The sequence below is a fragment of the Geotrypetes seraphini genome, chromosome 9, assembly GCF_902459505.1.
Source record: "Geotrypetes seraphini chromosome 9, aGeoSer1.1, whole genome shotgun sequence".
NCBI lineage: Eukaryota > Metazoa > Chordata > Amphibia > Gymnophiona > Dermophiidae > Geotrypetes > Geotrypetes seraphini.
The window spans coordinates 13,623,888-13,647,991 of record NC_047092.1 but is presented as its reverse complement, the minus strand read 5'-3'; the positions used below and the strand labels follow the sequence as shown (position 1 = coordinate 13,647,991).

Here is a 24,104-nt window from a genome sequence, read left to right as displayed (position 1 = left end):
GGAAAGGGGGTCAGCAGAGAAATGAGAGAGGGATAAAGATGCTAGATCTGGTGTAGGAGAGATAAAAATGAAGAAGGAATGAATGATGTAAAAAGGAGAGAGGAGGATGGACAAAGAAGAGGGGCATAGAAAGAAGTCAGATACATATGGAAGGGGGAGAGGGCAGACATTGGATGGAACCGGCAGATGGTGGAAGGAAAAGAGTGAAAAGAAGATGAAAGCAGGAACCAGAGACAACAAAAGGTAGAAAAAAATAATTTTATTTCTATTTTGTCATTAGAATATATCAGATTTGAATTATATATCGTGCTAGAGACATAACTGGGGACTGCAGTATTCTGTTAGCATGATATTTCTATGTAGCATTCTATAATAACTTGGCTTGTTCAGTTTTCTTAATAGTAGAGGGGATATATGTGAAGGGGAGGGGGAGAGAGGGGTTTTGTTGGTCCGTGCTCTGTATATTTGTATTTATAAAATCACAATTGTTCAGAATATTGTTTCTTTTTATACTTTAATAAAATACGTTCAATATAAAATCATAATTGCGACTTGTGCAGATGGGATCAGATGGTTTGCGGGGACCGAGCTCGCGGAGATGGGGCGTAAACGGGGTTTTTAAATTTTAGTCCTAGTAGTTTGCCGGTCCACAAAATAATTATTTTATTTCTGCCGGTCCACGGGTGCAAAAAGGTTGAAGAACACTGATCTAGATGGTAGATGCTCAGACAGTGACTCAATCCTGTTTGTAATTTGTCCTAAAGTACTCTGGGTTAGGGCCTCCTATAAATTGCTAGAATTTTGAATATATTTGGATTCAAGATAGATACATCTTAAAATTGATTAATTCAGTTCAGAGAAGGGCCACCAAAATGTAGTTTATACCAGAAATTTAATGAAATGAAATTGAAGTGCCTAAAATACCATGTAGGACTTCTGAGAGAAATACAGTCAATCTTCGGTTTGCGTGTAATGCGGTTTGCGAGTGTTTTGCAAGATGAGCAAAACATTCTCGCAAATTGTGACTTGCAAACTGAGCATTGACTCGATTTGCAAGCACCTCCCCCTCTCCCCCCCCGCTCCAACCAACATCGCTCCCCCCCCCCCGGAAACCGGCATCGCACCCCCGTGCTGGAAGCGGCATCCCTCGCCCGTCCAAACAAGCCTCTTACCCCATCTAGCACCGGCACGCAGCACCAACCCACAGGACGTGCCGGTGCCAGTGAACGAAGATCCCGCCTCTTGCCTGGGATGGGCCTTGAGCAGCTGCGCATGCTCAAGGCTTTCTGGCTCCGAGATTGTGTTGGATGCAAACTCACATAGTTAAAACTATTTTTTTTTTAAATGTGATATAATAGAAGCAAGAAGCCAGGAAAAGAATTAGAAACATAGAAACATAATGACAGGTAAAGGTCAAATGGTCCATCCAGTCTGCCCATCCACAGTAACCATCATCTCTTCTTCTCTCTAAGAGATCCCATGTGCCTATCCTATGCTTTCTTGAATTCAGATACCGATGACAAGGGGTAAAAGGGGCATTGGGCTATAACAGAGAGATTAAATGATTCTTCTCCAAGGAAGATATTGAGGAGATACAAGTGCCAGGAATGATATTCAATGCTGATGAGTCAAAGAAACTGAAAGAGATCTACTAACTATTAATCCAGCATAAATCTTTAGTATTGTATCAGAAGACTTGTGACTATTGAATATAGAAATCAAGGAGAGCACAGAATCTGAGGTCTGATAAAGCTGGAGAATCCAGCACAAAGGTCTGAAAATGCCAGCAATTAAGGATTAAACATGAAATGTATATATTGAAAATGCTAGACACGGCTACAGAATGCAGATAGATGCAAACTAGGTGGAGACTTCTGCAAAATGTTGAAGGACTGTATAAATTTATTTAAACTGTCTAGGCGATATCTCTCAACAATTCAATATTTTCACAATTACCGTATTTGAATTCTTTTGTGTCCACTCTGCTGATTTAGCAACCGGTATATAATTCATTCAGATGTGCCCTCTTTCATTATACATTTTCTTTGCTCTTTGTGCTTCAGGAATTGGAAAGAAAGGTGAGTAAAGAACAGAATTACATAAATCAGTTATGTCCACTTTCTTTGTTGTTTTTGCTTCTGTTGAGGCTACCAGGTTTAATGAGGTTTATAGTTTTATAATGACATGAAAAGAAAGCCAGAAAAAGAAACACCACAGAATCTTTAGCTAATAAAGAAAAAGAAATACATTTCATTTTTCTTTATAATATATTGCACTGAAACATGTTAATTAACCATTATGAGACCAAATGAACGTTATTACTGAATCTGGCAGCTGTTTCTTGGTACAAGAAGTTTTTGTCATAAGTTTAAGACTGTATAATCCACAAAATATGACATGACAACATGAAGAGAAAACCAGAAAATGGCAAAATGTTCTATGCCATACACTTACCAGTTTTGTTTCCTGAAAATATTTTCCCTACCATTCTGTGTTTGATTTGAATTTCAGTAAGCACTTTAGATGTACCTTAGTACATTACTACCTCACACTTTCTCTTTTTTAGAACTGTCACCCAAAGCTTGTACTTGGTACATCTCTTATTGTTTTGTAGGAGTGCATCAGATTAGGGCCAAGACTTAGGGCTCCTTTTTCGAAGGTGCTCTAGGGCCTTAGCGCACGGAATAGTGCACACTAGCTGCTACCACCTCCTTTTGAGCAGGCGGTAGATCTTCAGCTAGCGCACGCTAATCTGGTGCGTGTGCTAAAACCCTAGCGCACCTTCGTAAAAGGAGTCCTTAATGATTTAGGGGCAAATTCTATAAACGACATCCCAATTTTAGGCAGCCTACTGCTGTGTAAACGTTAAAAAAAAAAAAATCATCCTAGGCAGACTGCCTACATTGTACATTATCCTAAGGAGGTGCGTAGAGCCGCCTAAGCTCGCCTAAGGCTAGGCGAGGGCATAGTTTCACCCGGAAGTGGCCTTAGGCGAGTTTATACAGTCCTAGGCACCTCCCTAAGCCCGCGACAGGCACCTGAAATGTAGGCCAGCAAAATGCTGGCCTACATTTCAAGCAGACGCGACCACTGAGTTTATTGTGGCAAGGGATCTCCCTGCTGTGATAAGTTTAGCGGCCGTAGCCAAGGCAGGATTAATTCTTCGAGGGCCCCTAAACGCATAAGTACACTGGCCCCCTAGCCCTGCCCGCCCATGCCCCACCCCCTGCCCACCCCACCCCGCCCCCATTTATTTACATGTTTTCTAATTTACTTCTTCATTTCCACTTGTATTTCTTTTTTTCTTTTATTATAAAATTCAAAACGAACAACAAAGATTACCATACCAGTGCCAGTGTACAGTTTTAGTTCTATGCAAGCCCCAAACATCTCTGAACAAATCTTCCCTTCCCACTTACTTGCCCAGGACTAACTCTGAACCCTTTCCATACGTATATAAAAGTGTTCAAATGCATTGTAAAGCAGTAATACTATCTGAAACATAAGTCTATACTAATAACCAAGTGTGCAACTCCTCTCGGCTGCCTCACTCTGTTGTCCAACTTTTACCCATATGTATGTATAAACAACCAGATCTGTAACTCCTCTGGTATGTTCCACTCCATGTATGCTAATTTGTAACAAAACAACAAGGCAAGCTGTCCACCAAAGAATCCAACGTGGAACAAAAGAAGATCGGCAGACAATAAGGAGATTCAAATCAGGTTTATTCAAGGTGCTCCCAGGAACCATGCCTGATGCATTTCGCCAAACAAGGCTGGTCAATGCTAACAGAAAACCATGTCTTTCATACACACAGGACACAGAACCGCCCTCACCCAATATGGAATAAGTAATCACAAACTAACCCCCCCACCCCTTTTTACAAAAGCACAGAAGAGGTTTTTAGCACTGGCAGGTGGGCTGAATGGTCTGACGATCATAGGAATTCTATGACCATCGGAGCAGTGCAGAGCATTTAGCATGTTGGCTTGTGCTACAAACTGAAGGAACGGTACAGTTTAGGGGGTGATGAAACAGTGGTGCATATCCCCCAATACTGAACAAAATATAAAGATAGCAGATGCCAATTTGAAAAAAGAGAAATAACAAATCACTTTACAAATTAACAAATAAAAATAAAACAAAAAATGGAAAATAAGATACCATTTTATTGGACTAATACATTTTTTAATTAGCTTTCAGAAGTCAAACCCTCTTTCCTTAGGTCAATAAAGTATACTGCTGTTACAGTATCCTGTCCTGATCTGAGGAAGAAGAATTTGGTTTCTGAAAGTTAGTCAAAAATGTATTAAAATTAGTTCAATAAAACAATCACCTTATTTTCGTTTTCTATTTATAAACATTTATCAACACGGCTACAATACTACTTTATCCTATAGCAAAAAAATAAAAAATAGAAATGTTTTTCTACCTTTGTTGTCTTGATTTTCATATAGGCTGTCTATCAGCTGAATTATGTGTTTGGGTTGCTAGTGTGGGTACCTTTTCGTGATCAATATGATATGAATGTCTGGAATTGTGAGATCGAGGAATATTCAAGTTTGATGACAATGGATGTTTCAGAGTGACTTAAACAACATAGTAATGGATCAAGAGACTGGAGTTGTGGAGAAATGAAGTAAATGAAATAAAGAAGCCAAATGAGTTATGGCTAGATCTAGCATATGTCCTTCCTGGTGAGTGGGGAGGACCTGTATCTGATAGCAGTGAAAGATAAGCAGAGGCTGTAGGGTGGGAAAGGACATCTACATTAGTCATCTAAGATTAGTGTATTAGGGTATCTGATAGTGGCTTCTGACAGTCCCTGGTGACAACAGTGTTATTGCAGAGTCAGAAGTGAAAGTGGACAATAGAATAGCAGAATATACAGGAGACTAGGAAAGGGCACCCTGGAAATCAAGGTCTCCAGCTATGAGAAGGTGTTAGGAATTCCCTAAATAGACAATGTGGTAGAATAAATGCAAGCCGAGCCTCAGCCTCTCTTATGTGATCTAGACTGATACAAGACGTCGTGCCTAGGGAGGAGGCACAGAAATAAAATTGTTTCCACCCTGGGGCAAAGCCAGGTATAGTAAGACACAGGCAGTGAAGTCCAGAAGATTTGATGAGATCCCTAACATAAGTAGTTTTGGACTTAAGAAATCTAGAATTAAACAGTGCCAATGAAAACGACATATGTGAGGAATATGATGTATTTTCTTTTGCAGTGTAGTGCAAATGGGACTATGGAAGAAGGAAAGGATAACAAAGGGGAAGTGGAAAGGGGATGGCAGCTCCAAATCACCAGAATAGGAAAGGTATTAAAAGTGACGTTGGTACATTGTGACTGATAATATGAAAAAAATAGCACCCAGGAAATCAGGAACAAAGAGAAGAATATGTGTAGAGAAGCCAGCATTATAGAATTCTACACCTGTACCTGAGCAAGGAATGTTGTTCAAGGTACAATTCTAGCCCCAACAAAAAGCACAGTAAAATAGTTTAGGAGATGGTGCACAATGCCAATAGCACCGGCTACTAAATAGTAGGCATTATCCCAGGACAAGCAGGCAGCTATTCTCACTAGTGGGTGATGTCATCCGACAGAGCCCCGATACGGACGTCTCACAAGCATGTCTTGCTTGAAGAAACTCAGAAGTTTCGAGATGCCCGCACCGCGCATGCGCCAGTGCCTTCCCGCTCGATGGTCTGGGCGTGTCTCCTCAGTTCATTTTCTTCCGCGGAGCTGAGAAGTTCAACTTCAATTCTGCGCCCATTGAATCTGTTTTTTGCCTTCTAATTCCCGCGGGTTGGGTTCTGTTGGGCTCTCCCGTGTGTTTGTTTCTTTCTTTGATTTCTTTTAAAAAAAAAAAAAAAAAATTTTTTTTCCTTCCGACACCGGGTCGGCCGCGTGGCTTGGGCCCCCCGCCTTCGTCCTTGCGGCGGAGCTTTTCCGGCCTATGTCCCGGCCGATCACCAGTTTTAAAAAGTGCAGCAAGTGCCAGCGCACGATTTCGCTCACGGACCCTCATCGACTCTGTCTCCAGTGTCTGGGCCCGGATCATTTTCCGAAATCGTGCCGGCCTTGCTCCACTTTGACGGCGCGAGCGTTTAAGCGTCGCTACCTGCTGTGGGAGTCCATGTTCAAGATGGAAGCTTCGTTGTATCCTGTGGCTTCAACATCAACTGGGGCTTCGACTTCATCGACAAAGCCCTCTGTCTCCCCGGCTGCTTCGGGCCTTTTGAAACCGGCCTCGTTCACGCCGGTTTTGGCCTCGTCTTCTGCGCCGGTGCCTTCATCTGTCTCCTCGGAACAGGTACTGACCCCCATAGTTCCTCCGGTGGTGCTTAAAGTGCCGAAAGCTGGCAAACAGAAGCACGCTGCACCAAAATTGCGCGAAGACCGTGCGGAAGGTCCCCCTTTTGGTGCGGATCCCTCCATATTGGCTTCGCTGAAGTCCATCCTGGAGGCTCAGTTTGTGGAACTCATGACCACCATGGGTCCCCGGCTGATTGCCTCGATCCAGGGTGACCTCCCAGTTCCGGTCCCGAGGGGCGGGCCGCCCCCCCCTCCGCGCCGCACGACCTCGTTGCTCGGCGAGGAGGATAGGCGGGCGGTGTTCAGCTCCTCGAGGCGATCCTCGGTTGGTGCAATGCCTCCCTTGGAACCGATTCCATCGACGAAGGCTCCTCTCGGGGATATGCCTCCATTGGAGCCGATTCCCTCGAGGAAAGCCTCCCTTAGTGACCTGCCTCCTTTGGAACCTATTACTCCGCCCCATGACACAGTGTGGTGTCCACATTCGAGGCCTCCCAGTCCTGGGCATAGCAGGAGGCAGGACGAGTTCTTCCGGACACCCTATCAAGCCTGGGCGGCTTCCGGGGAGGCTCCAACGCATCCGCCTCTACGATCGACGGCTTCGAGTCCTATCTGCTCCTTAGAGGCTTCTGGGGACCAGTATTCTCACAGGCGGACTCGATCCCCTTCCAGGCATCGTGAAGGGCATCTCTCCAGACACTCTTCGAGGCATTCCTCTCGGCACTCCACCGTCTCGCCTCATAAGAAATTGCCTCGGATGGGGTATTCTGCTTCCGCTGGGTCTCCTCCTCCCGGGCCGGAGTTCGAGGACCCCGAGGTGTTTTACTCGCCCTGCTGCTCACAGGCCTCCGTGGAGCCCGAGGCCTCAACTTCTTCTAGTCCTTCTCGGAGACCGGTGTTGGCGGACCAACTGTCCTTTTCCTCGTTTCTCAGGCAGATGGCAGATGACATGGACATTACCCTCGATGCGAGGTCCCGCTACTCCAAGGAATATCTCGATACCATGCACTTGACTCGTCCTCCAGCTGAGTCTTTACGCCTGCCTCTGCACAAGCTCCTTGATCAGACCTTCATGCGGTGCTTTGAGTCTCCTTACTCCATCCCGGTGGTACCTGGCAAATTGGACGCTCGGTACCGCACGGTACATCATAAGGGCTTCGAGGGTCCTCAACTTTCTCATCAGTCCCTCCTGGTAGAATCCTCGCTCAAGCGGTCTCATCCAGGCCAGGTGTATGCTTCGGTGCCTCCAGGCCGCAAGGGCAGGACAATGGATAAGTTTGGACGACGCATCTATCAGAATTCTATGATGGCATCCCGAGTCCTGAATTATAATTTCCACTTCACCACCTATTTGGAATTTTTTCTGCCTGTGCTTCGGAAATTCACGCCCTACATCGAGTCCCAGGCTCGGTTGAGTTTGAAGAAGTAGTCGCTTCGCTGTCCCAGCTTCGTCTTCAGTTGATGCAATCGGCCTATGATGCTTTCGAGCTCTCAGCCCGAGCTGCAGCCTGCTCGGTGGCGATGCGCCGTTTAGCCTGGTTACGGACCATTGACATGGACCCGAATCTTCAGGACCGCCTGGCTAACGTCCCGTGTGCTTGGGCGGATCTTTTTGACGAATCCATCGAGACTGTCACGAAGAAATTGTCGGATCATGAAAAATCCTTCCAGTCCATTCTTAGGCCGAAGCCTAAGCCTCAGCAGTCTCGGCCCTCTCGACCGCCTTTGATTTATCAGCGGCGTTATCAACCGAGGCAAGCTCCCCAAGCGAGGCAACCAGCGAAGCGTCAGCCTCCTCAGAAGGGTCAGCAAAAGTCTCAGCCGTCTGCTGTCCCTAAGGCCCCTCAGCCTTTTTGACTGTCTCGTCGAGGGCATAACCAGTCTCGTTCTGCCTCCCCCTGTTTTTCCCATCGGAGGGTGCCTCCATCATTTTTATCATCGCTGGGAGGCCGTAACCACCGACCTCTGGGTTCTTACTATCATCAGGGAAGGATACTCTCTTCACTTCCTTCGGGTTCCTCCGGACCACCCTCCAAGAGAGTATCCTTCCAACTTGACTCAGTCCGCCCTTCTTCTTCAGGAAGCCCAGGCTTTGCTCCGGCTCCGAGCCGTCGAGCCGGTCCCTGTGGACCAACTCAACCAAGGGTTTTACTCCCGGTACTTCCTTGTTCCGAAGAAGACGGGCGACCTGCGACCCATTTTGGACCTCAGGGTCCTCAACAAATTCCTAGTCAAAGAGAAATTTTGCATGCTGATGCTTGCTTCTCTCTACCCTCTCCTCGAGCAGAACGAGTGGTTATGCTCTCTGGATCTCAAGGAGGCCTACACTCACATTCCAATTCATCCGGCCTCTCGCAAGTTCCTCAGATTTTGGGTGGGACATCTACATCTGCAGTATCGAGTGCTTCCATTCGGTCTGTCCTCGTCTCCCAGAGTCTTCACGAAGTGTCTGGTGGTGGTGGCCGCTGCACTCCGGAACCAGGGTCTTCAGGTATTTCCTTACCTCGACGACTGGCTCATCAAGGCTCCCTCGGCGTCGGGGGTCATCTCGGCGACCCTGGCCACGATTCAGTTCCTGCAGAATTTGGGATTCGAGATCAACTTTCAAAATCTCATCTGCAACCTATGCAGTCGCTCCCCTTCATCGGAGCGGTCCTGGATACCATCCGCCTCAGAGCGTTCATTCCTCCTCAGCGCATGGATGCCCTTCTTCATCTCTGCCAGTCTGTGTCTTCTCGCCAGTCCATCTCGGCGAGACTCATGATGGTCCTCCTGGGCCACATGGCCTCTACAGTTCATGTGACGCCGTTCGCCAGACTCCATCTCAGAATCCCTCAGTGGACCCTGGCATCTCAGTGGACTCTGGTGGCGGATCCATTGACTCGACACATCATCGTCACTCCTGCTCTTTGGCAGTCTCTACTTTGGTGGATGACTTCTTCGAATCTATCAAGAGGTTTGCTATTTCACTCTCCTCCCCACCAGAAGGTCCTTGCAACCGATTCCTCGACCTATGCCTGGGGAGCGCATCTGGATGGGCTTAGCACTCAGGGATTTTGGACCGGTGCGGATCGACTCCATCAAATCAATCTTCTGGAGCTCAGAGCCATCTTCAATGCTCTTCAAGCCTTTCAACATCTGCTTCACGACATGGTGGTCCTCATTCGCACAGACAACCAGGTTGCCATGTATTATGTCAACAAGCAGGGGGGCACGGGCTCGGCCTCCCTCTGCCAGGAAGCTCTTCGAGTCTGGGATTGGGCGGTTCGCCACAACGCCTTCCTCAAGGCTGTCTACATCCAGGGGAAGGACAATGTCTTGGCAGACAAGTTGAGTCGTCTACTCCAGCCTCACGAATGGACACTCCATTCCTCGTCCCTTCTTCAGATCTTTGCTCAGTGGGGGACGCCTCAGATAGACCTCTTTGCGGCTCCTCACAATTTCAAGCTGCCTCAATTCTGCTCCAGGATCTACACTCCTCATCGCCTCGAGGCGGATGCTTTTCTGCTGGATTGGGGGAATCGCTTTCTGTATGCGTTTCCTCCATTTCCCCTCATTCAGAAGACTCTGGTCAAGCTGAGGTCCGACCGTGCCACCATCATCCTGATAGCTCCTCGGTGGCCCCGACAGCCTTGGTTCTCCCTTCTACTTCAACTCAACAGCAGGGAGCCGGTGCTTCTTCCAGTGTTTCCTTCACTACTTACTCAGCATCAGGGATCTCTACTTCATCCCAACCTGCAGTCTCTCCACCTGACAGCTTGGTTCCTCTCAACGTAACCCCTCACCAGTTTTCCCAGGCAGTGAGGGATGTCTTGGAGGCTTCCAGGAAGCCTGCTACTCGTCAATGCTACTCCCAAAAATGGACTAGATTTTCTTCCTGGTGTATTTCCAACTCTAAGGAGCCTCAGAGAGCCTCCCTATCTTCTGTGTTGGACTATCTTCTACACCTGTCTCAGTCTGGTCTCAAGTCGACATCTATACGAGTCCACCTGAGTGCGATTGCGGCTTTCCATCAGCCTCTACAGGGGAAGCCTCTTTCTGCTCATCCTGTGGTTGCCAGATTTATGAAAGGACTTTTTCACGTCAATCCTCCTCTCAAACCGCCTCCAGTGGTTTGGGATCTCAATGTTGTCATTTCTCGGCTTATGAAACCTCCTTTTGAGCCTTTGAAAACGGCTCCACTGAAGTTTCTCACTTGGAAAGTGGTTTTTCTAGTGGCCCTCATGTCTGCTCGCAGGGTCAGTGAGCTTCAGGCCTTAGTTGCGGATCCACCTTTCACAGTATTCCATCATGACAAGGTGGTCCTCCGCACTCATCCGAAATTCCTGCCTAAAGTGGTCTCTGATTTTCATCTCAACCAATCCATTGTACTTCCAGTGTTTTTTCCTAAGCCTCATTCTCATCCTGGAGAATCAGCTCTTCATACTCTGGACTGTAAGCGTGCTTTGGCTTTCTACCTGGAACGCACTAAACCACACAGAACTGCTCCTCAACTTTTCGTTTCCTTTGATCCAAACAAGTTGGGACGACCTGTATCGAAGCGCACCATTTCCAACTGGATGGCGGCTTGTATCTCTTTCTGCTATGCCCAGGCTGGACTACCCCTTCCCTGTAAGGTCACAGCCCATAAGGTCAGGGCAATGGCGGCCTCTGTAGCCTTCCTCAGATCGACACCGATTGAGGAGATTTGTAAGGCTGCCACTTGGTCCTCAGTTCATACATTCACCTCTCATTATTGTCTGGATACTTTCTCCAGACGGGATGGACAGTTTGGCCAAACAGTGTTACAAAATTTATTCTCCTAAGTTGCCAACTCTCCCACCATCCCATTGAGGTTAGCTTGGAGGTCACCCACTAGTGAGAATACCTGCCTGCTTGTCCTGGGATAAAGCAATGTTACTTACCGTAACAGTTGTTATCCAGGGACAGCAGGCAGCTATTCTCACGTCCCACCCACCTCCCCTGGGTTGGCTTCTCTGCTAGCTACCTGAACTGAGGAGACACGCCCGGACCATCGGGCGGGAAGGCACTGGTGCATGCGCGGTGCGGGCATCTCAAAACTTCTGAGTTTCTTCAAGCAAGACATGCTTGTGAGACATCCGTATCAGGGCTCTGTCGGATGACATCACCCACTAGTGAGAATAGCTGCCTGCTGTCCCTGGATAACAACTGTTACGGTAAGTAACATTGCTTTTCTGGATGAGGAGCTTATGTTGCAGGTCATGTGACCCAGCACATCGGGGAAGCACAGTTGGGAGATATCCTGCGTGACTGAACAAAAAAAAAAATACTTTGTGTGATGGTGATAAAATAGGAGAAAAATCCTTGACTAGTAGAGCAGAGAAGGCTTAAAGGGCAAGATCCCAGCCCTGGTTACAATTGAGTTCAAAATATAAGAGTAGAAAAAAAAGGTTTCAAGATGCCTTCACTTGTTGAAGAAATATAGCTTTTTCTCTTGTGTTTCATACAAGACATGCATGAAAATTATTTTATACACAACATGCTGTTTGTTATTGCCTTCAAATACCAATGAACTGAGTGTATCATACTTGGTTTAGTAGGTAATATTAGCTTACAGCACACTGATAAACAATATGGCATATCAAAAAACTATTGGTGGTCTCGTATTTAATAGTTTCATGTGAACTAAACTGGATTTGGATTTTCTTCTTTGTTTTAGGCTAAGCAACTAGAAGAGAAGCACAGAATCCTGAAGAAGCAGGATGAGTACTACAAAGAGCAACTGGCTAGACTAGAAGAAAGAGTAAGAGCCCTGGTTTCTTGTTTTTTTTTAAATAATGATTTGAGAAGAGTTGTATGAGGTGTTATATGACCCTTAGAGGAGGGAAAAAGCTCTATTTTAGAATTTCTGGAATTGAGGTAACAGGAGCAGTTATGAACATTGAATGAGGTACATGAAGATAAGACTTATAAGTGTTACAGAGTGTGAGTGACTATTAATACTCATGTTTTTTTTATAGTACTGACTTTTTGATAGTTGTTTCATTTATTTATTTTTTTATTTCTTCCATTTGTGCGTCGCACATACCTATACAAGCTCTAGGTGACATTACAGAGGAAGGGGTTAGAAGAGGGTAGGGAGGACTATGGAGGGCAGGAAGGAGTGGAGAGGAGAGAAGCATGTAGAATATTTCATAGAAATTCCCAACTTTACAGATAGGAGCACCATCTATATAAATAATATCTAAATGAATTAAAGGAATATGTAAAAAAGAATAGAAGGGAGGAACCATTAAACAATAGAATTCAGTTAATAAAATAAAAACAATAGTGGTAAAAACAAAAGAATAAAATTTAAAATAAACTGGAAAAATTTAAAATAAACTGGAAAAACAAAATCAAATAAGTCTGGCAGAAGTCCAATTTCCTGAAGCAGCTCTGTTGCCTCAGCATATTTTAAATAATCCCAACGGCAAAAGTCCAGACGGGACAGATATCACTCGGGCTTTCCAGCTGTTGCAGCCCTGACTCATTGCTTCCAGGCAGAAGATGCACAGAAACGGAACAATCCAGCACCGGGCCGCACTGCTCTTGTTGGGCGGTGGATGCTCATGGACAGCAGAATACAGCACTCTGCCTCCATCGGACAACCGGGAAGAGGAGTCCATGGCACGGTCCCATTCCACGGATCTGGAGACACCACCAGATAGGTCTCAACTGAAATTCCAAGATTCTTTATGTAATTATTCTGTAATCCTTTTTAAGTGTGAGCAACAGAGGAGGCTACACAAATATATTTGTATTTGGACTTGCTGAGTGCAAAGCTGGGGCTGGCAAAGGTAGAAGGCATTAAGCATTCCACACAAGTTGCTTCAAACTGTGAAAGGTTTACTTCAATTCGGATAGCCAACAGGGTAATATCATCAATAACTAGAACTGATCCATTATTTAGTCCAGTAGAGTGAAACAAGTAAACAGAGATATTAACAGTTATACTTTTCAGCATTCTCTTTTCTTATTCTCCTTAGTAGCAGCTTTTAAAGCGACATTATTTTTTATTGAAAGCTTCTTTACTGCTACTAATCACTGGAGAGTCAATTCAGAGCGGTTTACATGAGCTTCTGTAAAGATATTACAATATGAAGATGGTTTTCTATATAGACACATTTATACCATAATCAAGAATCCTGCGTATATAGACATATAATACTATTATTATGTACTATGGTCATACTAAATTCTACTTATTTGTACATGTGAGTGGACTGCTGGGCATGATGGACCACTGGTCTGACCCAGCAGCGGCAATTCTTATGTTCTTAATACATGTATCGTGTTCTATGTTTATCATAGATTTGCATACATCCTGATAATTCTAGTTATCTGTTTGTTTCATATCCTCAGCAATTGAGTATCTACTGTGTTCACTCTATCGCAGTGTCTCTCAAACTGTGTGCCATGGCACACCGGTGTGCCCTGAAGAGATTCCATGTGTGCCACAAGAAATTCTAGAATTTTATTTTATTTTAAAAAATTTTCTTCTTAAGTTTACACTAGAATAGATGACATGTATGTCATATACGCAAGAGTCTGTCAATGTTATGAGCGTCTGTGTGTATAAGTATACAACTGCCCAGAGAAGCAATATTCTTTGATGTGATTGGTTCTTGAAAACTAATGGCAAGTAATTTTATTTTTATTTTTTATGCAGTAGTTATTTTAACTTGAACAAGGCTTTGTTAGTGTTTGGATCTTCTTATTTTTGCAAACTTGGATTTTCAGCTCTGACAGAAATTAAATCTAAAAAAAGAGAACGACTGCAGATGGTGAATCATGAAATGTGTGTTTGCTTGTCAACTACTGAGTGGAGGTTAGGAAGTTTAAAAGTGGGTTAACAAGGAGAGTTCACTATCGAGCCATGTTTTTAATTCGTTTGCACTCAAAAACAAGCACATCCATCGCATTGATTATCAATTTGCTCCGTTTAGTGTGCCAGAGCTAAAAAAGTTTGAGACACACTTTACACTGCCCTATCTTGTTCCTCCTAGTGGGGACTAGCCAGCTATCTCCTCTATTTTGCATTATTAGTTAAAGTAGTCTGTGAAGAGGATGGTTTTTATCCCTTTCTTGAACTTTCTGGTGTCCTTTTCTAGCTTGAATTCCTTCAGAAGGGAGTTCTACCACCTTGGAGCCATCACTGAGAACATTCTTGTCTTGATGCTTTTGTATTTGATGTCTCTGAAGGAGGGTATTTCCATCAGGTATTCTCGGCTCAAGCGCAGGGGTATCTGGTACAAATGGCTTTACCTTGGTTACGGTGTTGCTCCATCTGGACTGAGCTGCACCATTTCTCTTTCTTCTTCCTACTCCATGCAGGTGGTAGCGGAAAATAGGAAACAGGCCAGCAGCTTTATAGGCTGTGAGGTAGAATCCCACTCTTGATACCTTGGGGTCTAAGACTGTGCTGGAAAAGCTCTTTTCTTTAGGAGATAAGATGTTGCATCTTGGAGTTAAGTTGTTTTAGTCCCCTTTTATTGATGATAGGGGAATGACCAGAGTCTCTGCCAAATTCTGATACACTTGCATAGATGGTTCTTTGGTAAGGGAATAGAGCAGTAGACAATGATTCACTCCTTTGAGTGGTTATTTATGGGAGCCCTGGTTTCCCTCCAAAGGCTGGATCCTCCCACTATAGTAGGCAGGGAATGTGCAGCCCCTATTCAGAAAGTTGTAGGGGGGGTCAATAAAAGGTCAGAATTATTCAGTTTTTGTGGTAGAAGGTTCTGGTACTGCTGCATAGGAAGAACTTTAGTCATCTCATCATATCTAACAAGTGATTCTTTAAATCCTGTTCATTCTTGTACTAATCTGTAACGTGCCACCTGGAGTTTACAGTCTAGTCGGACAAACATAAATGCTAAATGATAATCTAAGGAAATGTATTTCTTAAACATTTATTAGAAATGTGTTTAAAATTTAATATAGTGCATGGGGGAGTAATTCTGTAGGATAGGTGGCAGGAAGGTGCATAAATGACCTCTCTTAGAATATTGACAAGTGGAGTTAGGACAGAATGTGGACCCAACACACAGGTAAGACGTGTGTTTCTATATAGGATTAATCACCTGCTTTGGTACAAACTGAAGGGGGGCAGCAGAACCCTCTGGTGAAGGAGGAGGAGTTGAAAACCTGAAGTGGATTCTTTCTGCATGGCTCCCGAGCATGGGGAGAATACCCTACAGTCCAGAATGACATACCTATCTACTAGAAAAGACATTAGCAAGGTAAGAACCTAATCCCTTTCTTCTCTTTATTGAAAAGGCTTAAATTAGATGCCGTAAGCAGGACTTAAGGTAGGTATCCTATTACATAATACCCTCTTTGAGCCATGAATAAAAAAAAGCAAAACTGTTGGCAACATATAGGGCTTCTTTTACAAAGCTGCGATAGAGGTTTCTACTGCGGGTCGGGCAAGGTAAATTCTCTGCTCATAGGAATTCTATGAGTATTGGAGCATTTACCACACTGGCCCACAGTAGAAACCTTTACCACAGCTTTGAAAAAGCCAGCAATAAATTTTATCAGTTCCCAAATATATCCTGCTGAAAAATAATGGTATTTCATCATCTAGCCAATCAGATGCTATTCTTAACATTAAGATAGACCAAAATCCAAGTATTGCAGTTCAGTATGCGATTTACTTCTCTGTTAAAGAAAAGGAACTTGAATTTGGTGAGTTGTGTTTTTTTTTTTAAGATCTCAGAAATAATTGCACTGGGATTAACTGCTGAGAAAATAAAGATGATGAAACCAAGACCTTAATAAAAATACAAAGCTGGAGTAAAATCATTTATTGTCTTTAACTAAATTTCTTGGGAATTCATGGAAGCTTTTTGTATGAAAACAACACTAAAGAAAAAGCATAAGTGGAAAAAATCAATGGAAGAAATCAAATAACATTTAATTTTCTGAAGTCTAAAATGACATCAGCCACAGAGGACTAGTGGAAAAAATAAATTAAAGTTTGTAAATAAGGTAAAACAAGCCTGAAACTGGTCAATGGAATATCTTTTAGGACAAATTATGGTACTCTGTTGTTATTACCAAGCAGGTAATTTCCCTTTAATCAATCACTGGTAATACCACCTCTCTTCATTCTCTCCTTCCTAAAATGTTCTCTTCATTTGCTTCATATGTACCAAAGACATACTTTCTTCATGTTGACTTTCTCCTTAAAGAGGTATATAATAGCCGTCCTACAATGGAGTGAGAACTGCCCCAGATACTCAAAAATTAGTCAAAAATGCAAAGTAAAAGGTTCTAGTGGGTAGGGGAGGCAGAAGTGGAGTAGCAGCCTAATGCTTAGTGCAGTGGGATGGGGAAACGGGATTCAATTCCCATTGCATCTCCTTGTGACCCAGGTACAAAATAAGTACCCATACATAATATGTAAACTACTTTGATTGTAACCACAGAAAGGCAGTATATCAAGTCCCATCCGCTTTCCTCTGAATGTGATACTGTCAAAGGATACCAGGCTGAATGATAGCTTCAGGTACTATAGAAACATGATGGCAGATAAAGGCCAAATGGCCCATCTAGTCTGCCCATCCGCAGTATCCACTATCTTCTTTTCCTAAGAGATTCCAAATGCCTATCCCATGCTTTCTTGAATTCAGATACAGATTGTTCCATGGATTTATCACCCTTTCTGTGGACATTAACAATGCAGCTTGCAGATCTGAGGAGCAGCCTAACAATTAGTGTAGTGGATTGAGAACCTAGGGACCTGGGTTCAGATCCCACTTCGGCTCATTTTCTTTTAAATTGTAAGCCCTCCAGGGACCTGAAAATACTGTATCTGAACGTATGACACTTTCAAACATAAGCTAACCGGCTCAAAGCGGTTCAACCATGGTTAATCCCCTGCATTTTGAAGACCACCATCTTCCTTTCTTTTCAGGTAACTTACAAATTGTTGCTCTTGGTTTTCAAAATTTATTGTGCATACCAACCCTCCTACCTCTTCCAGTACTTGAAACCCTACTGTCCTGGCAGGGCCTTCTAATCCTCTCAAGAGCATCTCCTACAGGTATAATCTTTTCATGCTCTCTTTTGCACATACTTGAATATTTACTGTTATGGGCTCATGCCTATGGAACGCTGCTGCTTTTGCTGTCCAGCTTAAACTCTCTTTACCTGTACTTAAGGCCCAGTTGAAGGCCTATTTATTTGCCCAAGTTTTTAATATTTTGTCATTCTCTGTAGGCTCACTTGCAGGGCATTGGGTAGTGTTTTTTCTTGATTAGCCTTTTCTTCAGTTTTCTCCTGGCAATCTCCCTCCTATTGAATTGTAGTTATTTTCCGTTTTCTGAATTTTACTATAAACCACTATGATAGATTTTTATTGTTAGCAGTTTATCAAGGAAACTTGCAAGCCTGAAGTGGGATTTGAACCTAGGTCTTTTTATTCTTAGTTTGCTACTCTGACCATTAGCTGAGAAAAATCAGCATGTTATCTTTGAAGACTCATATTCACAGTTATGAGAAATGCAAAACCAAGCATCTCTGATAATATCTTCTAGATAGAAAAATTGCCTGTGACATTATGAATGGATTAAAGGAATTCATGTACCAAAAAATTTAAACATTGCATGACTATACCTCCTCATGCTCTGTGTGTGTTAGGTGCTATCAACTTGGGTTTGAGTCCTAGTGACTTGATGAATTACAAATCCAAAAATAAGTTAGTTTTGTGTTAGTCCAACAAAGTCCTCCAGCATCATCCCCACAGTTGTTTTCAAAGTATCCAGCCATTTAGTTAGAGTACACTCTTATCACCTGTTTCCTTCAATCTTCCCAAACATGATATCTTTCTCCAATAGTTTCTCCCTTTTAATGGTGTGATAAAAATAAGTCATAACTTAATCATGTGGGCTTCATGTGACATCAGTTTGTTTGATCTCTTCTAAAATTGATTTATTAGCACTTCTGGTAGTCCATGGCACACAAATCCTTCTCTAGTACCAAAGTTCAATTTTGCTAGCCTATATTGTAAGCATCTCCCGCTCTGCTAGGGAGATGCATAGGGCCGCCTAGGTTTGGCAAGCTTAGGCGGGCTTGTGGGCCTCCCTAGACTCCTGGAGGTGCCTTCAATATAGGCAGCCTGCCTGGGGAGCATTTTTTTTTGAAAACGTGCCTCCCGATTGGCTGATTAGACAACTGTAGGACGCCTACAGCTGCCTACAATTGGGACGTACTTTGCAGAATCAGGGCCTTAGTGTGTGCTAAGCTTTAATAAAAGGGCCCCTAAGTGCGGCAAATATTCATTTTCAAGATAGCTATTTTACTGAACCAAGACACAGACAATGTGTCCCACTGTTCCAGATCCCCTTTAATGTTACAAATTAGTTATGGGTAATTTGCCTGAAACAGGTCATAGTAGTTATTGGACAAATAAACTCTATTGTATCTATGGGAACAGTGAAAGGAAAAAGTGACTGCCAAGGACTGAGGATAGGTTAAATGCTAATGCTTACTCATATTGACTTTAAATTATATTCCACGGCCTTTGGCTTTAATCTCTTTTAACAACTTAGGAAGAGAAATCAATTGGCAAGTAAGGGAAAGCAGAACATTGTCCATAAAAAAGAGATTTCAAACTCATTACCCTGGCCACAAAAACAAAGTTTTTCTTTGTTACTGAGAACTTAGTTCTTAGATAATTTAATGATGCTGATTTCAGATCTGTAATTGAAGTTCAGCTAGTATGTCAGGTTTCTGAGATACACGTTACTGATTTTTTAGACAGTTTGCCATATCTGCTCAATATTGCGAGTATGAACTGTGTCCCACCAAACTTGTGTTAAGGAGTTTACTCTGAAATCAGATATGAAGACAATAAAGAGACATGTTACAGCATATATTTACGCCTCTCTTAACTCACACTAAAGTGTTGTCACATAAGAATTGCCACTGCTGGGTTAGACCAGTGGTCCATTGTGCCCAGCAGTCCACTCACGCGGCGGCCCTTAGGTAAATACCAGTGCCCTAACTGAGACTAGCCTTACCTGTGTACGTTCTTGTTCAGCAGGAACTTGTCTAACTTTGTCTTGAATCCCTGGAGTGTGTATTCCCCTATAACAGCCTCCGGAAAAGCGTTCCAGCTTTCTGCCACTCTCTGGGTGAAGAACTTATTTACGTTTGTACAGAATCTATCTCCTTTTAACTTTAGAGTGCCCTCTCGTTCTCTCTACCTTGGAGAGGGTGAACAACCTGTCCTTATCTAGGTCTATTTCCTTCATTATCGTGAATGTTTCGATCATGTCCCCTCTGTCTCCTCTTTTCAAGGGAGAAGAGGCCCAGTTTCTCTAATCTCTCACTGTACGGCAACACCTCCAGCCCCTCAACCATTTTAGTCGCTCTTCTCTGGACCCTTTCGAGTAGTACTATGTCCTTCTTCATGTACGGCGACCAATGCTGGACGCAGTATTCCAGGCGAGGGCGTACCATGACTCGGTACAGCGGCATCATAACCTTCTCCGATCTGTCCATGATCCCCTTCTTAATCATTCCTAGAATTCTGTTCACCCTTTTCGCCGCCACCGCACATTGCGCGGACGGTTTCATTGATTTGTCGACCAGTACTCCCAAGTCTCTTTCCTGGGGGGTCTCTCCAAGTTACCACCGGACATCTTGTATTTGTGTATAAGATTTTTGTTACCGACATGCATCACCTTACACTTATCCATGTTAAACCTCAGCCATGTCTCGGTCCATTTCTGGAGTGTGTTTATGTCCCGTTGCAGGTCTTCGCAATCCTCCTGCGTCTTCACTACTCCGAATAATTTCGTATCGTCTGCAAATTTAATCCCCTCACTTGTCATACCAATTTTCAGGTCATTTTTAAATATGGTGAAGAGCACGGGTCCAAGCACTGAACCCTGCGGCACTCCACTCGTGATGCTTTACCAGTCTGAGTATTGTCCATTTATCCCCACTCTCTGTTTCCAATCTGACAGCCAGTTTTTAATCCACGTGAGTATTTCATCCTCGATTCCATGGCTCGCAATTTTTCGAAGTAGTCGTTCATGTGGAACCTTATCGAACACCTTCTGAAAATCCAGATATATGATGTCGACCGGGTCACCCTTGTCTATCTGCCTGTTCACTCCCTTGAAGAAGTGCAGCAAGTTTGTCAAGCAAGATCTTCCTTTGCTGAAGCCGTGCTGGTTGGTCCTCATCAGATTGTGTTCGTCAAAGTGATCAGTGATGTGGTGGTCCTTTATCAGCACCTCTACCATCTTTCCCGATACTGAGGTCAGACTCACCAGTCTGTAGTTTCCCAGATCTCCCCTCGAATCTTTTTTGAAGATCGGCGTAACATTCACCACTTTCCAGTCTTCCAGAATCCTTCCTGATTTGATCGAAAGATTGGCTATTAGTTGAAGCAGTTGAGCTATAGCCACTTTCAGTTCCTTGATTTCCCTCTGATGGATACCATCTGGTCCCGGAGATTTATCGTTTTTAAGCATACCTCTTCTAGACTGACTGTCAACCCTGTCAGTTTCCCATCTTTGTTTCCTGCGTATAGCCTGTCGGCTTCTGGTATGTTGTATATATCCTCTTCGGTAAATTCAGACGCAAAAAATGTGTTCAGTGTGTCGACAATGGCTTTGTTCTCCTTTAGCACTCCCTTTATTCCATGGTCATCCAGTGGCCCCACCACTTCCTTCGCGGGTCGTTTCCCCTTAATATATCGAAAGAATGGCTTGAAGTTTTTTGCCTCCTTGGCTATTTTTTCCTCGTAGTCTCTTTTGGCCCCTCTTACCGCCTTATGGCACCTGCTTTGATGTTGTTTGATGATCAGAAATGTATGAGACACTTGTTTTTGTGCTTGTACTGTACATTTGTCTCTCTTTGCAAGAACAAACAATAATCTCCCATTATACTGGGATTGAACTTTCTCTGATATCTGCTTTCCATCACCTTGATATCTTGATGAAATCTTTTCCCATGCTTATCGCTGACATCACCAAGATTGGGTGGAAAGAAGTCAAGGTGAGAATGTAAGAAGTGCATTTTAAGTTACATTCTGGAATCCATTAGCTGATATGATGTCAGCATGTTCTCCACAAGCTCAGCTTAATTCTCTGATCTGTGATTACCAAGAAAATTCTGAACAACCAGCATGAATGCTTCCCATGGTGCTGATTCATCTACTCAGCTTCTGTTTGAATGCATCATCAAGGATCAATTCACACCTTCTTTGATTTTGGCTTCACTTTTCTCAAAACCAAACGTGCTTCTTAGGTGCTGAAACGCATCACCATTTCTGTCCATCACCTTGCCAAAATTTTCAGTAGACTTTGTTAATATGGAATAGCAGACAGTGCAGCACACATGAGGTGCTCACGCTTTATCTTGGTCGTCAGTTTTACAGCCAAAATAATGCTTGTATGTACTTTGAAGTCTGCTAGACATATTCTTTTGCTGATCTTGTGCAGTAAATTGTCCACAGACATAACAGAAATTATCAGGATGGTTAACACAACCTCGTCTGTTCATAATAATTATAATATTTTAGACAAAAACAAACAAAATATAAAAATTCACAAGTAGAAAAAGCAGCACAACCACTTTTTAATATAAACTTTCAAATTACTGGTATATCTGATTGATGAGCTGTCCTAAAATTCAATTTTGTGTTACAGAAACAATAAAATACTAACGTTTCACAGTACCGTATTTTCGCGGATATAACGCGCGCGTTATACGCGTTTTTACGTACCGCGCATACCCTTCGCGCGTTATATGCCTGAGCGCGGTATACAAAATTTTTTTTACATATTTCACACCCCGCCCGACGCCCGATTCATCATCCGGAAGGACGCTCGCACCCCCACCGCTCGCACCCCCACCCCGAAGGACCGCCGACTCCCCGACAATATCGGGCCAGGAGGGAGCCCAAACCCTCCTGGCCACGGCGACCCCCTACCCCCACCTCGCACTACATTACGGGCAGGAGGGATCCTAGGCCCTCCTGCCCTCGACGCAAACCCCCCTCCCCCCAACGACCGCCCCCCCAAGAACCTCCGACCGCCCCCCCAGCCGACCCGCGATCCCCCTAGCGACCCCCACGACCCCCCCACCCCCCTTCCCCGTACCTTTGGTAGTTGGCCGGACAGACGGGAGCCAAACCCGCCTGTCCGGCAGGCAGCCAACGAAGGAATGAGGCCGGATTGGCCCATCCATCCTAAAGCTCCGCCTACTGGTGGGGCCTAAGGCGCGTGGGCCAATCAGAATAGGCCCTGGAGCCTTAGGTCCCACCTGGGGGCGCGGCCTGAGGCACATGGGCCCAACCCGACCATGTGCCTCAGGCCACGCCCCCAGGTGGGACCTAAGGCTCCAGGGCCTATTCTGATTGGCCCACGCGCCTTAGGCCCCACCAGTAGGCGGAGCTTTAGGATGGATGGGCCAATCCGGCCTCATTCCTTCGTTGGCTGCCTGCCGGACAGGTGGGTTTGGCTCCCGTCTGTCCGGCCGACTACCAAAGGTACGGGGAAGGGGGGGGGGGGGGGCGGGGGGGTCGCCAGGGGGATCGCGGGTCGGCTGGGGGGGCGGTCGGAGGTTCTTGGGGGGGGCGGTCGTTGGGGGGGAGGGGGGTTTGCGTCGAGGGCAGGAGGGCCTGGGATCCCTCCTGCCCGTAATGTAGTGCGGGGTGGGATTAGGGGGTCGCCGTGGCCAGGAGGATTTGGGCTCCCTCCTGGCCCGATATTGTCGGGGAGTCGGCGGTCCTTCAGGGTGGGGGTGCGAGTGGTCCTGCCGAGGGGGGAGAAGAATCGGACGTCGAGGGGGGGCATCAGGCTTTCAGGATGGGGACAGACCTTCAAGGGGGGACAGGACTTCAAGGGGGACAGGCAGACCTTCAAGGGGGACAGGCAGACCTTCAAGGGGGGACAGGACTTCAAGGGGGGACAGGACTTCAAGGGGGACAGGCAGACCGAAGGGAGTGAAAAAGCTATAAAATAAACCCACTAGCGTGTCAATGTGTTGAGAGGAAGAGGTGGTCTGGGAAATAATGCTGAGAAAACTCCGGGTCCATTTCCACCCCCCAGTCGGGCAGCATGCGCGATATACCCATGAGCGCTGTATACAAAAGTTTCCGTACATACAAGTGTGGTTTCTGCGCGCTATACCCGTGTGCGCGTTTTACACGGGTGCGCGTTATATCCGCGAAAATACGGTAGTGTTATTGACGAAAATGATATAAACACAAACTGTCACATAACTTAAAAACAGGATGTGATAGAAGAGAACTATTTTCAAATTTAGAGTCAGTATGTGGCCCTTGTTAAGGTACAGGTGACAGAACTCCAGTAGCAGAAGGCATGTTGACCAGTGCTATCAGTATGCATGAAACTTATGGTATTTGGATTCTCCCATATTTCTTTGGCAAAAAGTTCCATTACCAAGCTTAAACATGAGACAATTTCTCCCTCATTAATGCAACCACAAAAACAGTACATTATGTCAGCCCTGCACAACATATGGTCCACGGGCCGCATACGGCCAAAAATGGCTCTCACTGCGGCTCAGCTCTCCGCTCCTGTGGCGTGCTCCCACGTAGCAGCGAGCTTGTGCGCCACTGGCCCCGATGTGCTGGTAATCAGCAGGCAGCCACCCTGCGAAGCACCAGCGACCGGCACAATTAGGGAGTATTGCGGGCCCAGGCATTAGCGCGCTTGTGTGTGGCAGTCCCTAACAGGCAGCAGGCAGTCATTCACCGACTTCCAACATTTAAAGCACCCTTATTTCCACC

The 24,104-nt window shown here is 44.9% G+C and overlaps 1 protein-coding gene across 4 annotated transcripts in view; it reads left to right on the top strand.

The window, feature by feature from the left end:
- The window catches only part of CHCHD3 (coiled-coil-helix-coiled-coil-helix domain containing 3), a 319,905-nt gene that overhangs the window by 187,512 nt on the left and 108,289 nt on the right, over positions 1-24,104 (top strand). For 2 of the 4 annotated variants that reach the window (XM_033959561.1, XM_033959562.1), the window contains exons 5-6: positions 5,232-5,321; positions 12,003-12,086. The exons of 1 other annotated variant lie outside the window; for it this stretch is intronic. In XM_033959561.1, the coding sequence (XP_033815452.1) occupies positions 5,232-5,321; positions 12,003-12,086 (174 nt within the window). The remainder of the gene's footprint in view (positions 1-5,231; positions 5,322-12,002; positions 12,087-24,104) is intronic. One more of the 4 variants, XM_033959563.1, reaches the window with a different exon arrangement.